Source organism: Zingiber officinale, chromosome 6B, assembly GCF_018446385.1.
Source record: "Zingiber officinale cultivar Zhangliang chromosome 6B, Zo_v1.1, whole genome shotgun sequence".
Taxonomy (NCBI): domain Eukaryota; kingdom Viridiplantae; phylum Streptophyta; class Magnoliopsida; order Zingiberales; family Zingiberaceae; genus Zingiber; species Zingiber officinale.
This window is the reverse complement of record NC_055996.1, coordinates 101,442,703-101,458,183: the sequence shown is the minus strand read 5'-3', so window position 1 is coordinate 101,458,183 and position 15,481 is coordinate 101,442,703. Positions and strand designations below refer to the sequence as shown.

Genomic DNA, 15,481 nt, shown 5'->3' with positions numbered 1-15,481 from the left:
GTTCCCCTTGCCCTAAGATTGTGGTGTTTACCAAGTATTTGGAGATGACCGAGTTGATGAAATTTGTGCTATTTGCTAGACTGTTGTGCCAATATTGTTGGCTGATTCAATACACAAAGATTGTCACATTAATTTGATTTAGTTCGGGTTAAATAAAAAAAAACAATACTAAATGATTAAAATCTGACAATTAGAATAAAATAGTTTATATTTATTTTTTTCTTAATTAAAATGACATGTATTAATAAAACATTTTATATTATTTTTTTTTCTGATGGATCACATTCTAACTATTGAAATTTACCGTAAATAAAATTTGAATACTGTAATTTTAAAATTAATTAAATTAAATTAATTTAAGAAAATAAATTAAAAATATAATTCAATTAGCCATGTTATTTTATTCAAATCTAATCAAACAAAATTAGATCAAATTAAAATTTCATCTATTTTGACCCAATCCAATTGAATTAATTGACTGTAATTATTGTTAGGATCGATTTGTAGCTAAAGAGGGAGAATGACTCGTCGCGCTCGTTGTCTTACTTCGTGACGATGATATATAGTGGAATGAACCATAAAACACACTTACAACGCTAACACGAAGGATTTGTTTGGTATTCACCTTAATAAAAATATGACTAATCCAAGGATCCACACACAACACACTCTCCACTATGAAAAACACTCATTCTCGGTAAAACCCGGAGGTGGAGAAACCTCGTATAAGACTCACACAACAAGATACAACACACACAAGAAGAAAATACAAGAATGAAAATGAAAACACCCTCTTCTTGTTTGACCTTGTTGATGGAGACGCCTCCGGACCCTTTGGAAAGTATAACAACACTTCTCTTCCAAACTCTCAGTCCGGCGGTGAGTAGTAGTGAAGGATCGTGTGAGCGCTATGGAGAAGAAAACTCATCACGGCTTTATACTCGATGTTGTTGGTTGCTACTCGAAAAACCTAGAGGTTCCACTGTACAAAAATTTTGTACAAAGGTCTGAACCTTTTCCTAGCTACCATGCGTTCTTTTAAATTAAATTTTGGATCGCCTGCGGAACTTAATACGTTTGATCCAAAACTTAATCTATTTGTTCTTTTAAGTTTTGACTTGGATCTCCTGCGGAACTTTACACGTTTGATCCAAATCACCTAAGTTATTAATTCCATTAAATATTAATTTCCATAATTAGTTCCCAGTACTGACGTGGCGAGGCACATGACCTTCTTGGATATGGGAACAACCACCACCGACTAGACAAAACCTTTTAAAGAAAGCTAATATTTAATTTCCTAAAATAACTTTAGGTTAACCGAAAGGAACAATCAAATCACAAGGAAAAGAAATAAACATAAGAATACTACATCGAAAATAAATTCGAAATACTAGAATCGTAAGCCTCTTGTATTTGGTATTATTTCCAAAAATAACTAGTATGATGCGGAAAGGAAAAATTACTAGTTATACCTTTTAGAAAGACCTCTTGATCTTCTACCGTATTCCTCTTCTAACCTCGGACGTTGTGTGGGCAACGATCTTCCGAGATGAGAATCCACCAAAGCACCTTCTTCTTCTCCTAGCTAGGTTCGGCCAAAACAAGAGCTTTACCAAGGATGAAGAAAATCACCAACCAAGCTCCAAGGGATGCAAGCTTTCTCTCCTTCTTCTTCTTCTTCTCCAAGTAGTATCCAGCCACCACAAGAGCTCCAAGCCAAGAGAGAGGTTTCGGCCACCACAAAGAGGAAGAGAGGAAGAGAATGGCCGACCACACCAAGGAATAAGAGAGGGAGAAAAATAATAGAGGTTGTACCCTTTGAAGGCACCCCCACCCCTTCTTTTATATTCCTTGTCTTTGGCAAATTAGAAAATTTAATTACAATAAAATTTTCTTAATTTTCCTTGACATGAATTAATTGAGAAAAATAAAATAAAATTTCCCAATTAAACTTATAATGGCCGACCACATCATAGAGAGACAAATTAGACAAGTTTCAATCAACAAATTAAAACTTCCTAATTTATTTCCGAAAATTTTAAAAATAAAATTTCTCTTCAAAAATCTCTTCATGGTTGATAAAAAGAAATTTCTATAATTTTAATTTTTCAACATGTGAATAATTTTCAAAGAGAAAATAAAATATCTTTCCAATTTACAAATAAGGAAAGAGATCTAATCTCTTTCTTTAATCTTTTGTAGATCCTCAATCGACGCTGGGGTGGGGCTTCCAATTGATTGTGCTTGCTCTCAATCGATTGCCACGTGAGATCTGCGCTATCCCAGCCGTCCGTCGCTCGCTACCTACACAACGGTCATATCCCAATCGATTAGGGAGGCTTGAATCGATCGGTTGATCGATTCAGAAAGCCTCTGTACTCCTTTGGAAACGGTCTAAATCGATCGACCGATCGATTCAAGCTTCCTCGCGTCCACGCAAGAAAACCAACCTTCAACCGATCGATTGGGGAACGTTCTGTGCTCGTGGCATCGCTTCCCAATCGATTGGGTCGTTGTTTGTCGCAACATTGTACCCAATCGATCAGTTGATCGATTGAGCTTAGTCCAATTTGATCACTTGATATTGACCAACCCTGGCTTGCCCAAGTCAAATCTAGGGCTCCTAAACCCAACATCCGGTCAATCGTGACTTGTTGGGGCTCCTCGTGCCTAGCATCCGGTCAACTTTGACCTGCTGGGACTTCTTCACAAAGTGTCTGGTCAATCCTTTGATCCACTTGGACTTTTCTTCTCGTGCCAAATGTCTGGTCAACCTTAACCCACTTGGACTTGTCATCTCGTGCCAAGTGTCTGATCCTCCATGACCCACTTGGACTTCCTTCCACCAAATGTCTGGTTACCCTTGACCCATCTGGATTTCTTTGTGCCAAATGTCCGGTCACTGCTTTGACCTACTTGGACTTCTTAATATCATGTGTCCGGTCAACCTTAACACACCTGAATTTCCACGTGTCTGACTTCACTCACCAGGACTTTCACCTGACTTCACTCACCAAGATTTTCCAACTGCCTAGCTTCACTCACTAGGTCTTTCACCTAACTTCACTCATCATAATTTCTAACTACTTGACTTTACTCACCATGGTTTCCATTTGTCTAACCTCCAGTTAGAACTTTTCTAGAAGTATCCGATCAATTTTGACTTACTTGACTCTACTTCGCATCAACCTGATCATCCAATGACCAGAGGAAAATTGCATCAACAATGTCTCCGATTGGACGACTACATCTACAATATCCATATATTATCAAACATTGAAATTTAAACATCAAGATTCAAGCTTACGTCAAACTCAATCTTAATCAACTTGACCCAGGAGCACCAATAATTATCATAAGTTAAAGAAGTATGAATTCAGAACAAACAAAATTTTCTACGGATTAAAATAGAAGTCCATTAATATAATTTTTTTCTTCTATATGTTTCTCTTTAAACCTAATTTTATTGATCGGTTGCCAAGTATTTTACTGTATTTTACTTAAATAATTATATGATATTTTAATATACTTACATACACGAAACATCTCCATGGCGTGATTTGACTTGCCATGCTAGTTTCATTAATATTTCAACTAATCCTAAAAAACATGAGTGGGCTCCCTTCTATTCGTCCACAAAATAAATCCGAAGGTACAAATGACAATCAATGTCACCCAGCAACTTTGTTTAAAAATTCAATCAGTAGCCTGATTATCGGGTTGCTTAATGTAGGTCTTTATCGCTGCACCATTTCTACATTTCTTTCTTCTTCCTTTTTTTTTTTTTTTAAATCTTTGTAAGAAACACAACATTAACATTAGAAAGAGAAGAAATCTCAGTTGATGATCTAGAAAACACGTCACATCTCAGCTAATCTCCATATTTATCATTTCTGTGAACTTTTCCTTGTACTCAAAATAAAATTGTTAAGTAAATGGCTAATACAAAGTTATCACTACAACCAAAAACAACAACAACAAGAAGAAGACAAAAAAAACCTAAATATGAAGGGGGGAAAATAGCCACCGTGATTTTTTACGTCGAGCATTTTTTTTGAGGGCTGAGCAGAAGATTCGAGAAAGGTGGGATGTCGAAAATAAATAAATAGTCTACAAGGAGAGAACCCCAATTAACTTTGAAAAAGCGTACCTGCATCAAGAACAGATTGATTGTTTAGTTTCTGGTGATGCAATCTGGCAACGATCACCTCGCGCCATGAAACAAAAGGAACACAATATGGTTAAAAATAGAAGAGAATTTAGAATAATTTCCATTTATACGATTATATTTTTTGAAAAATAAAATTGGCAACATAAAACACAGTATTTGTTTGGGAATTATGTAGAAGAATAGTGAATAAGCACCCTGATTCTTTTATTTAGAAAGTGAAGTGTAACCATAGTAGTCAAAAGTATAACATATGGAACAAATCGAGTAAATTGATTGATACAAGTCTTGTAATAAGTTTTCAATCATCTTTCCGACGTAAAACACGAGGAAGACTATTACCATTCAGAATAGCAAGGTAGATTCGTTTCTCGGCAAGTCCAACATCTGAAAGCATTAGATTTCCCTGGAGAAAATGAAACGGCAATTAGACACCATTAAATTGATACATCAGGAGGAAGAACAAAACATCTTTGACGTATGTTCAGGGAAAGGGACACTATAATATGTAAAGAACTAAAGTGAACTTTCATATCAAGCCAAATCGTACATCTTTGAGTGTATCTGCCTTAGAAAGGGACCAAGCATACCTCAGTTGCCATTAACTTCCGCACATTGTTAGCGTAGAGTTTGGGATCCTCCTTTTCTTGCTCGGAAGGATAATAAACAGGCAAATGGATCACTTCAAGATGGTTTACAAATTGGCAAAGAAGCAAACAAACATGGCGTACCTGCAAATTCCATAAAATGAGAGATAAAGCAGGTGGGTAAATTAAGGGGCTCACAATTAACATGAACAAGGATGAATCTAACATCACATAAGTTTATTAAAGATGCTAATGGAGTAGTAACTTCAGAAGGAACAAAAAAATACTGACATCCACGAAACAGGAGAATTAAAACTAACATCCAAGAAATACGAGATGGAGTTGGGTGGCCTGCTTTGGTGTAGTTAAAATGACAATGAAATAGGATGGCTTTTAAAACTCTTACATCCATGACATTTGGTACTGGTCAAATATTGTTAATTAAGATTGCGTAAACATACTACACCATGTCACTCAGGTGAGTTGAATGAACAGTCATCAAATGAAAATCTGCTTCATAATAAATCTCTATGAGAACAGATGTTCTGAGGAAATAATATTGATGCGGAGTTGTAAACCAGTCTTCACATTGTATATTCATACAAATTAATACAATGCTCAAAATCCAGAAGAATGCCAAGGAACTCTAGAACACAAAAGCCATCAGCAAAACATGTGCATCTACGCAGCACCAAGAACAATAATGCTGACTAAGAACAAAAAACCAAGACAGATTTAGAAACAAGGCAATGAGTTCTACAACAATGCTATGATAAATGAAGCAAGAAAGCTCAGTGCCCAAAGAGGAGCAGACAAGTCCAAGGTTCCAATGGGAATATAAATCTAAAGCAGTTTGATTAGAAGGGAACACAAGGGGAAGGATCCCTATTTGGAAAGTCAAAAATCAATGGCACTCATAATTAAAGCTGGGCGTTAGAGGCATCTTAAATTATACATAGATACGCCAAAAAAATAGCAAAGAGATTTTGACAAAGAAGTTAAGGTACTGATCTAATAATGGAATTAAGTTTTTGTGTCAATTTGATTCAAGTTTCAGTGAATTTAATTTTATAATTTGCAATTTCATGGGGTTTTGCAGTAAAACAAGCTCTATATAGTAGATGGAGAGTGAGTTGACACTGACTGAAACCCTAGTTGATAGTTGATACCAATTGGTACCAGCCCATTCAAGTGTCAACGTACTGAAGTGACAGTAGAGTTGACTTAAAACATTAGAAGTTAGGATGCTTGCAATTGGAATAACATACACGTGTCACTTACAGAGTAACTATATGTTGGGCGTCGATTTAGATAATTGCATGCAATTATTACTTTTGGTCCCAACAATTTGCATTCTGGTATATTGTAAGTTCAATTCAAAGGGATAATTTCTTTTACAAGGTAAATACATCTGTGTTGCTTTGACAGTAACAATATTTAAATACAGTCAAGACCCATCTCAGTACCTGGCCAAGATATTACACCTTAGTCACTATATCATTACATTTGCTATAAATAGTTATAGAATAGTTGACTTAAACCATTAGAAGTTAGGATCCTTGCAATTGGAATAACATACACATGTCACTTCAAGAGTAACAATTCTTTTGGCAACTTAGATGATTGCATCCAATTATTACTTTTGAGCCGAACTACATGCAGACTGGTATATTATAAGTTCAATTTAAAGTGATAATTTAATTTACAAGGTACAACTCTACATTGCTTGGACTTGGGTACAAGTATCTGATACAAGTGTGGATCTAGGTGTGTAACAAGGATATTAAAAAAAAACTTACACATGCTACATGCTCAGTATCAAATGTAAAAATCACTCATTATATATGGGTTTTTTTATAAAAAAATTATGTATTACATTGTTTCCATTTTATTTGTTTGCACATTATGCATTTGTTTCAATTTTACTGTTAAATTGCAAGTAAGGTGATGGGAGACTATTGTTGAACAATCGACTTGCAATCAACCAAGTTTTTGGATCATGGGCCCACCCTCCAAACACAGGCACACAAAGTACTACAAAAATTCTATCAAAATCATTAAAATCTCTTCCCAAGCATCTTGCAGATGTACTAAATAAGCTGAAAATGAAGGAAAAATATTAATCGACAAATGGGTCGGTGATTTCTCACCCCTGATATGGAATCCCATGCCGGACTAAATCTATGGTAAGGATACCGAAGAATAACTGGAACCACGGGTGCTTTGGCTAAGAAGGCACCAGATTTGAAAGGAAGAAGAAAATCACCATTTGTAGTAGTTCCCTCTGAAATTACGAAAACAAATTACAACCACATTAGCTAAATTAGTTAAATTGAATAAAAGTGAAAGTTTGCATCATGCATGTTTGTGAGCAAGAATATTGAAAAAGTGATAAGCATACACATGTAATCATTTAGTAACAAATTCAGTATTAAAAAAACTTAATCTTGTAGTCTGGTTGCTGGAACCCATGCTAAAGTTGTGTGATGTACACATTATCATCATTGCACTCTTCATAACTATTTATGCTCCTTGTTATGAATATGACAAATATTTCAAAATTTTCTCTCCAAATGCATGGAAAATGCTCATTTAGATCAAGTTCAAGTTGGTGTGGTCATTTGCCTAGTATTATACTCAGTACTTACTACTAACTGTCCATAGGTAAGAAGATAAGCAAGCAGCTTACTATACAAAAACCATACTAACTCAGTAAAAAGTTCAATTCGTGTCCATAGCTGACAGCATACCAGTATATTATTCTATTTCCTTTTCTTCCGGAATCAGGCTCAATCGACCTTGATAAATCCAATAATACAATTTTAATCCTTGATCCATCAACATTTAATAACCAATTCACTATTGAAAAGTTTAATAATGAATTAATACTACCAGATTGAGTTTAATATGAAGAAACAGTGTCAAAAATACAAGACAATCCTTTCCCTGGATGATGAAGTTTTATGGTGGCAAAGGATCATTGTGTGTGCTGCTGACCATGCAATAAGTGGAGGTGTTCATACAAATTATTGTTCAGAATGGATTATCTAGGGTTGCGATCGGATCAGGTCAATGTGGGTTTCTGACCAAACTCAATCAGAATTGATTCAGTCTATGGAAAATGTGAAACAAAGGGTTCAATTCAGGTTTCAGGTTTCTTTGGGCATCTATAATATATTCACCATACAACACATGAATAATTACAAAATTATATATTTATATCAAATTAGTTTTGAGTTTTCTAGAAAAACTAGGAACCCTGATAATTGATATCATAGCTTTTAAAATCCAAAACATGGACACACATACACACACAGAAAATTAGGTCAATTTGAGGCCCCTGAGTTTTTTGTCCCTATGTAGTAGCATCCCACTAAAATGAAGACAATCAACCACATAGAAAGCACCTTATGATATTAAAGCAGCTGCCAATTGTCAAATCAGTATATCAGGAAAATCTAAGCTAGAGATTTTTAGTGCAAATTGGTGGCTTTAATTGCCCTTCCTTGAACATTTAAATATTTAAATTATCGAGTATTCCAAGAACATTATCCATTGAATTGTTGGGACCAGAAAGTAGCTAGAGGGGGGGTGAATAGCTCGTCGCTCGCTAGGTGCTCATCGTTGCTTGTTTCTTCAAAGATGTGCAGCGGAAATACAAGAAACAAACCACACAACGCTAACAAGGTTGATTTACTTGGTATCCACCTCACAAGAGGTGCCTAGTCCAAGGATCCACACCTACTCACGCACCCTCCACTAATAAAACCCTCCTTTTCGGTAACTACCGAAGGCGGAGAAGCCCTACAAGTTCACACTACAAGAGGAAGGGGAAAGGATACAAAATACAAGCACAAAGCTTACAATGAGTACAAGAAAACCCTAGCTTTCTTCCTCTTGCAATAGATCCGCCTCTTGACTTGGAAGAACCTCCAAGAACTTCAAGAACTGGCGTGGAGAGCTCTGTGGAGTCGCTGATGAAGATCTGAGCTCTGTTGTGGAAGCAATGCCGAAGGAAATGAACGCCTGCGGCTTAAATCGACGCTAACGGTCGAATCCCAATCGATTGGAATGCTCCCAATCGATCGGGGAGGCTTTGGATCGATCCACGGATCGATCCAGAGCGCCTCTGTGCTCTCTGGAATAGCCTGGATCGATCGGTGGATCGATCCAGGGCTTATCGCGCATAAACAGCAGCTCCCAATCGATCCACTGATCGATTGGGACCTCTGGATCGATCCACCGATCGATCCAGAGGGGTTCTGTTCGCGGGGACTCACCGGATCGATCGGCCGATCGATCCAGATCTTTTGGATCGATCGGCCGATCGATCCAGATCTGCTGGATCAATCCACTGATCGATCCAGATCTGCTGGATCAATCGGCTGATCAATCCATATCTTGGTTTTTTGCCCAAAACCAAGTCCAAAGCCCCCTAAACCAACATCCAATCAACCATGACTTATTGGTACATAAAACCTAGCATCCGGTCACCCTTGACCATCTAGGACTCTCTCACCAAGTGTCCGGTCAATCCCTTTGACCCACTTGGACTTTTCTCCTCTTGCCAAGCATCCGGTCAATCCCTTTGACCTACTTTGACTTTCACCAGATGTCTGGTCAACCTTGACCCATCTGGATTTCACCGTGCCTGGCTTCACTCACCAGGACTTCCCTTCTGCCTAGCTTCACTCACTAGGACTTCTCTTCTGTCTGGCTTCACTCACGGTCTTTCACCTAGCTTCACTCACTAGGATTTTCACCTGGCTTCACTCACCAGGATTTTCACTTGGCTTCACTCACCAGGATTTTCCTTTGCCTGACTTCACTCACCAGGACTTTCACCTAGCTTCACTCACTAGGATTTCCTCACTGCCTAACTTCACTCACTAGGTCTTTCACCTGGCTTCACTCACCAGGATTTTCCTTCTGCCTAACATCCTAGTTAGGACTTCTTAGTCAAGTATCCGGTCATCCTTGACCTACTTGACTCTTCTTCAATCAACCTTGTATTGTCAAACATCGAAACTCAAACCAAGACTCAAGCTTGGTCAACCTTGACCTGAGGGATGTTGCACCAACATGAATGACTATTTTGCAGAAAGTGGCATATGGAATGGTGAAGCAAAGTCCAAAAGGTTTGAAGATGACTTGTGACTCCCAGTCTCATGTCAAACAGGGATGGTTTTTAAGCACATTATCATACTTGGTGTCTAATGCTATGAGAAGATGATGGCTTCTAGTCAATAATTAGTCAAATCCTACTTACAATGTTGACCCTAGCAATCAATCGAGATTAATGTAATTAATGTATTTTTTTTATCAAAAGTATTCAATATCAGAATTGCCATCTAATTATCTGGTCTTGAATTAACTACATCACTTACTACATTATAAAGAAATCCTTGCAGGAGTTCACCATGTTCTAAGTAATGTTTCAGCAGCTTATAAGCCCAGTGTTTTATTTTTTGGAAGGGTAAGAATCCTGCATCTATCCACTGTTTCCTTAATAATGACATGATTCCATAATAATCTGATAATATTTTGAATTGGAAAGCAATTCACACCAAGCCTTATTTTTTGGAAGGGCAAGAACCCTGCATCTATCCACTGTTTCCTTAATAATGACATGATTCCATAATAATCTGATAACATTTTGAATTGGAAAGCAATTCACGCCAAGCCATTGTCAACCAAAAAAACCATAAGTCAACGATAAGATTGAACAGTCTTGCATGTTGACCTGGAAAGAGCAACATCATTGGGCAAAGATAGTCTTTGTGGGATTTCTGGATTCTTTCTGTGACAATACCTAAGAAATAAAACAGGAAGCAATTAAAGAAGCATGCTAAACAATGGAGGAAAACTGAACCAAAAGGTTTATAGCTATGGGATGCTAAAGATGATAGAAATATAAATGTACACCAAATAGACAGAGATTAACAAAAAAAAAAAAGGGCAGTCCGGTGCACGAAGCTCCTGCCATGCGAGGTCCCAGGGAAGGATCCATTGTACGCAGCCTTACCCTGCTTTTTGCAAGAAACTGTTTCCAGGATTCGAACCCGTGACCTTTTTGGTCACATGGCAACAACTTTACCATTTAACAACAAAATATATTTATTACAGACATAGACGTTTGCTTTTAATCATTTAACTTTTCTAATACTTGATTACTACACGTCCTTCACTATAGAAAGTCATTATGATTTTGATGCACTATACCTTTTTGTCTTCATTATAGCTATAGATCATCCACTTTGTAACAATAACAATCAAAAAATTTCTTTCACGAATACCCCAGTATTGTCCAATACATATATGCTACTATAATTCATGTAGATTTGCAGTGAAAACATACCTGAAACCCCTTTCAAATCAGATGACTTGGACTCCCGTTGAACATAGACACAACCAAGACACTTGCTGCAAAGAAAAGGGACTAGTGTCATCATTCCATCTAGCTCATTTATACAAGTAATGAGAGGCATAAGGCATAGTACATAATAAGGTTTAAAATTTCGACCCGTGCCAAGGTTTCGGTCTTGGACCGGAACGATACGGTTTCGGTACCGTATCGTGCCGTGCCGATATAATTTTGGTATTTTTTTTAAATATAAAATATATTCATTAAAAAATAAAATATTTAACATAAATATTCAAAAAATAAATAAAATAAAAAATATAAAAAATAATCTTAAAAAAAAGGAAAGATATGAAAATAGATAAATAAATAAATAAAAATTTTATTATAATTTTTAAATTAAAATAAATGAAATATAAAACTAATTAGATACTTTTATTAGGGTTTAATAAAATCTCTTTAGATTATCTCCATCACAGTTAGGAGTTGATTAAAATAATTAACCTAAGTTTAATTAAAAAAATCTGAAATCCGACACCACTCTCGAGCTCGCGCGACTTCGGCGTTGCCGTGGGCCGCGAGGATGGCATGACTGCTCCAGCGCGACCGCGGTGGTCATGTGACCCCTCTGCAACAGTCGCAGGGTCGTACGATACCTCCACGGCGGCAACAGAAGGGTTATGCGACCTCTCCGCTGCTGTTGCGGGGTTAAGCGACCCCTCTGCTGCAGCCACAAGGTCGCGCAACACATCGCAGTTGTCGTGGGTCTGGTGCCAAGGTCGTGCCGGTCACCGGGTGAAACGAGATGTTTCGCCCGTTTCGACTGTCTCAGCATGACACTTTAAACCATGGTACATAATCTTGTCTATTGTTATTCATTAATCAAGAACATCTTACATGGCATTTAAAGATATTGTGCAAAATCCATCTTGGTATGTAACAAGAAAAAGGAAATTCACTATTGTTTCTATCAGGTATGTGCAAAATCCATGATGGGATGTAATAAGAGAAGATGTACTTCCATTTCTACCATATATTTTAGCATGTAAAATCTGGTCAGATGAAGCTCAAGTTTCACAAATACTTATGAGCAAAGACATAGAGAAGAGTAGAAAATGAAAGAGCAGGAAGCAATGGAGTAATAATATAAATTTCTCTTCATCAAGATTGAAAAATAGATTTTCAAGAGAAAAAAGCTTGATAACTTCACATGCTAAAATAGACATAATAGCTGAATCAAGAGTCATAGTAACTTCACAATTGTCAAATAACAAAGGGTTTAGTACACTACAAGCCTAATGAGAAAATAATAGAAGAAAAGTACCTGATGAGACCAACCAAGGGAAGACTAGCTACTGATCTCTTCAGCAAAAAGTGACAAAGTTCAACTATGTTAGCCGAAAAATTCAAAGCATAATATCCTCATAATTTAGCTACATTTGTTAAAAGAAAAAAGTAACGCACCTTTGCAACAAAACTTGGAAAGGCTGATGACATATGATAGAGAATATCCACATAAGAAATGTGATTTGAAACAATGGCACCTGGTCTTTCAAATTCATTGACCTGATTTAGAAGATTGTGGAGTTTAGGACAATAACATAAAAAATGTAATACTCCATAAGGGTACCTACATCTGGAAGAGAAAGATCTCCTAAGCATGAAGACTTGTATTTGTTTAAACGGCCAGCACAGTGACTTTTTACAATACAAATTAACACAAAACTTTACAATTCAACATAATTCTTGAAGTTAATAGAAGTACAGAACTGACGAGAGAATTTTATTTTTCTTGGGACCCTGCATAATCCTAGCCCTGCCTGAAGTAAAATTACAACTCCCTTATAGTTAGAAGAATTAAGGTCGTACTGACCCAATCTATATTAAGGTAGAAATGCAAAGGCGAATAGTGAATATAATTCAGAGTCCAATCTGAAATAGCAACACAAGTGATATTCTTAAGCAAATTAGGAAATGAAATGATTTAGGACAAGTTGTCTAAAACTATAATCATTGACATAAATAATAGGGCAGCTAGGGAAATAAGATCCATAATTTCAATTATGTACAGTAAGTTGATTAGATTTCAATTATGCATCTCACTTTTTGCAATTTCATCCATTCATATTTTGTGAATTAGCTAAGTTTACATTGTGCTAATTTGTTTAAAATTTCATTGCTCAAATTAGTTTAGAGATATAATTCAACCACACTCCTTAAAAGGGATACAGGAGGTTAACTATAGGTACTAAAACCAGATAGGCCATCTGATCCAATTAGCAAACATTAAATCTGGTTTTGATCTGGTCCAGTTGTTTAAGAGATAGGATCTGCATTCTATCTGGATAAAAACTGGTTGAACCCACCAGTTTTTGTCAAACCGGTAGAACTGGCCAGTTTTCTAAAAGTCAAACCAGTTTATTTACTCCCAAAAATTTTCAAAATATCCACTAATCTACCTTCATATTAGAAGGGCAAAGGTATCTTTTTAAAATTTTGACATAACAACAAATAACAGCAGTAAAAAAAGGAAAAAGACTTAATTATTCATCTGGCTGTCCTATTTGTCTACTTTAATATTAGATGGGTAAAGATGTCATTTAATCAATAGTATTTTTAGGTTCTAGCAAATTAGATATGTTAATCAGATAATGTACAAAGATTAATTTTATAGCAAAAATTTAATATTGTCGCAATAGTTATGCAACTGGCAAGTTAATCGAAGTAACTGAACTATTAGCTCCTCAATCAATTTTGGGATTGATAATTCGATACCTAATTCAACCATTTGACCTACTGGATGGCCCAATGAACCAATAACCCAAAGTTTTTTTTTTTGGTGATTTTAATAACTATGGAATATTAGTGGACCCCACCTAGTGGGATAAGGCTTGGTGATTGTTGTTAATAACTATGGAATATGGACTAATTTGATATCAACTATGAATAAAAAATTGCACCTTCATTCATTTGCATTATGCTAATTATCTAAGTCTCACAGTGCTAGCCTTTTCTTATAACTACTAATAGGGGAAGAATCATAATACCAAATCATAATTGTTAGTTAGATTGTCATGGCCATTGACTTTGCACATATGGTTGAATCTACTTCAGCATCACCTCATTTTTGGCGTCACAAATAATTAGCATTAATTTTTGCATTTATCTACTTGACCATCTCTTTTTGACATCACTCTTCATATACCTTCTGATTCAGGAAAGCAAAAAACTTCGCAAATCAAAAGGTATTCATGCAACTTCATGAAATTTTAGTAAATATGGATCGAAGTTGTCATTACAAACATAGTTTTAGAAATTTGGTACTTAACAAAAATAATAATGTTCCTTAGGACGAATACTATATATTATACGGAATGAACTGAACAAGATAGGACAGTCCAAACGGACACATAAAAAGAAAGAAGAATCAACAAGCTAAAACTTGGAGAGAGATTTCTAGTTCAATCTGGTAGTACCTCGTTACCAAGGCCCCGACGACTCTCTTTGATCCAGTAAAAACCAAACGCGAAGAGCATTGCCCTAGAGGCAAATCTCCCGCATCGCACAATCACCTCCCTCCTCCACCCAGTCATGTGAGCGTAATCCTCCTGGCCATTCTCCCGACTCGGAGGGGAGAATAACGTGCATATCCGGCAGATAAGATAGTAAAACACAAGTATCAGCACCCCTGCAACCACGCGAATGGGCACCAGCGTCACCGCCGCTATCCCTAACAAAATCTTCTCCGTCAGAGGGAGCTTCTCCCTTCCCATCGTGCCGTAGGCGTCCCTTCGCACGTAGGGGGCATACTTCCTATCCAACTCCTCGGAAGAAATCGGTACCGCGGCGGAGGCCAAGGCAGCGGTGGGGGAGGAGTCGGGTTTGAGGAGCGGCTGATCGTACTTGGGAGTGGCCGAGTCGCCTTCGCCTCCAGGTGGAAAGAGGGAGGAATTAGATTCGGATCCATCAGCTCCGGCGAGATCGGTGAGGCCGGGCGACGCCATGGGAGGAATATTTAACGACGGTACGGTGAACGGGAACGGGAAGAGGGAAGCTGAAGTGGGCCGTTGGTTTACATGGTAAAGAAGAATGGAGAGATTTTTTTTTAAGTTAGGCAGACTAATCCGGAGGAGACCGGTCTGTTCATGATTTTTTTTTTTAACTTGAACGCATCCTTAAATCTTAAATGCATGAAAAATTAAAAAATATAATAAATTTAATTAATCTTATTAATTAATTATAAAATCATCAGTCCTATAAATTTTTTTTATCTATTATTAAAATAAATTAAAAAATACCGGTGAACGATCTAGAAGTCCATTGCGTAAAAAAATGTCTATAAATATATTAATATTATAGCTG

At 36.8% G+C, this 15,481-nt stretch overlaps 1 protein-coding gene across 4 annotated transcripts; it reads right to left on the bottom strand.

Annotated features, from left to right (window-relative positions):
* Positions 1-3,866: 3,866 nt before the first annotated feature.
* Positions 3,867-15,248, bottom strand: LOC121988527 (lysophospholipid acyltransferase LPEAT1-like). Of its 4 annotated transcripts, none has more exons than XM_042541988.1 (9): positions 14,596-15,248; positions 12,584-12,685; positions 12,444-12,481; positions 11,117-11,181; positions 10,502-10,570; positions 6,909-7,042; positions 4,762-4,902; positions 4,514-4,577; positions 3,867-4,064 (listed from the first exon to the last, which is right to left on the bottom strand). In XM_042541988.1, the coding sequence occupies exons 1-9, from the start codon at positions 15,121-15,123 to the stop codon at positions 4,003-4,005; spliced, it is 1,203 nt and encodes a 400-aa protein (XP_042397922.1). In that variant the 5' UTR covers positions 15,124-15,248; the 3' UTR covers positions 3,867-4,002. The 4 variants fall into 4 exon arrangements, with proteins under 4 accessions (XP_042397922.1, XP_042397923.1, XP_042397925.1 ...); XM_042541989.1 differs by lacking the exon at positions 3,867-4,064 and adding an exon at positions 4,077-4,211; XM_042541991.1 differs by lacking the exon at positions 3,867-4,064 and adding an exon at positions 4,077-4,197 and having other exon boundaries at positions 14,596-15,247.
* Between the last annotated feature and the right edge of the window lie 233 nt (positions 15,249-15,481).

Coding starts and splice junctions, on each gene's coding strand:
- LOC121988527 (XM_042541988.1), bottom strand. CDS start 15,123: ATGGCGTCGCCCGGCCTCACCGATCTCGCCGGAGCTGATGGATCCGAA. Junction 12,482..12,583: donor TTCCAAGTTTTGTTGCAAAG/GTGCGTTACTTT, acceptor TTTTTGCTGAAG/AGATCAGTAGCTAGTCTTCC. Junction 4,903..6,908: donor CATGGGATTCCATATCAGGG/GTGAGAAATCAC, acceptor TGGAATTTGCAG/GTACGCCATGTTTGTTTGCT.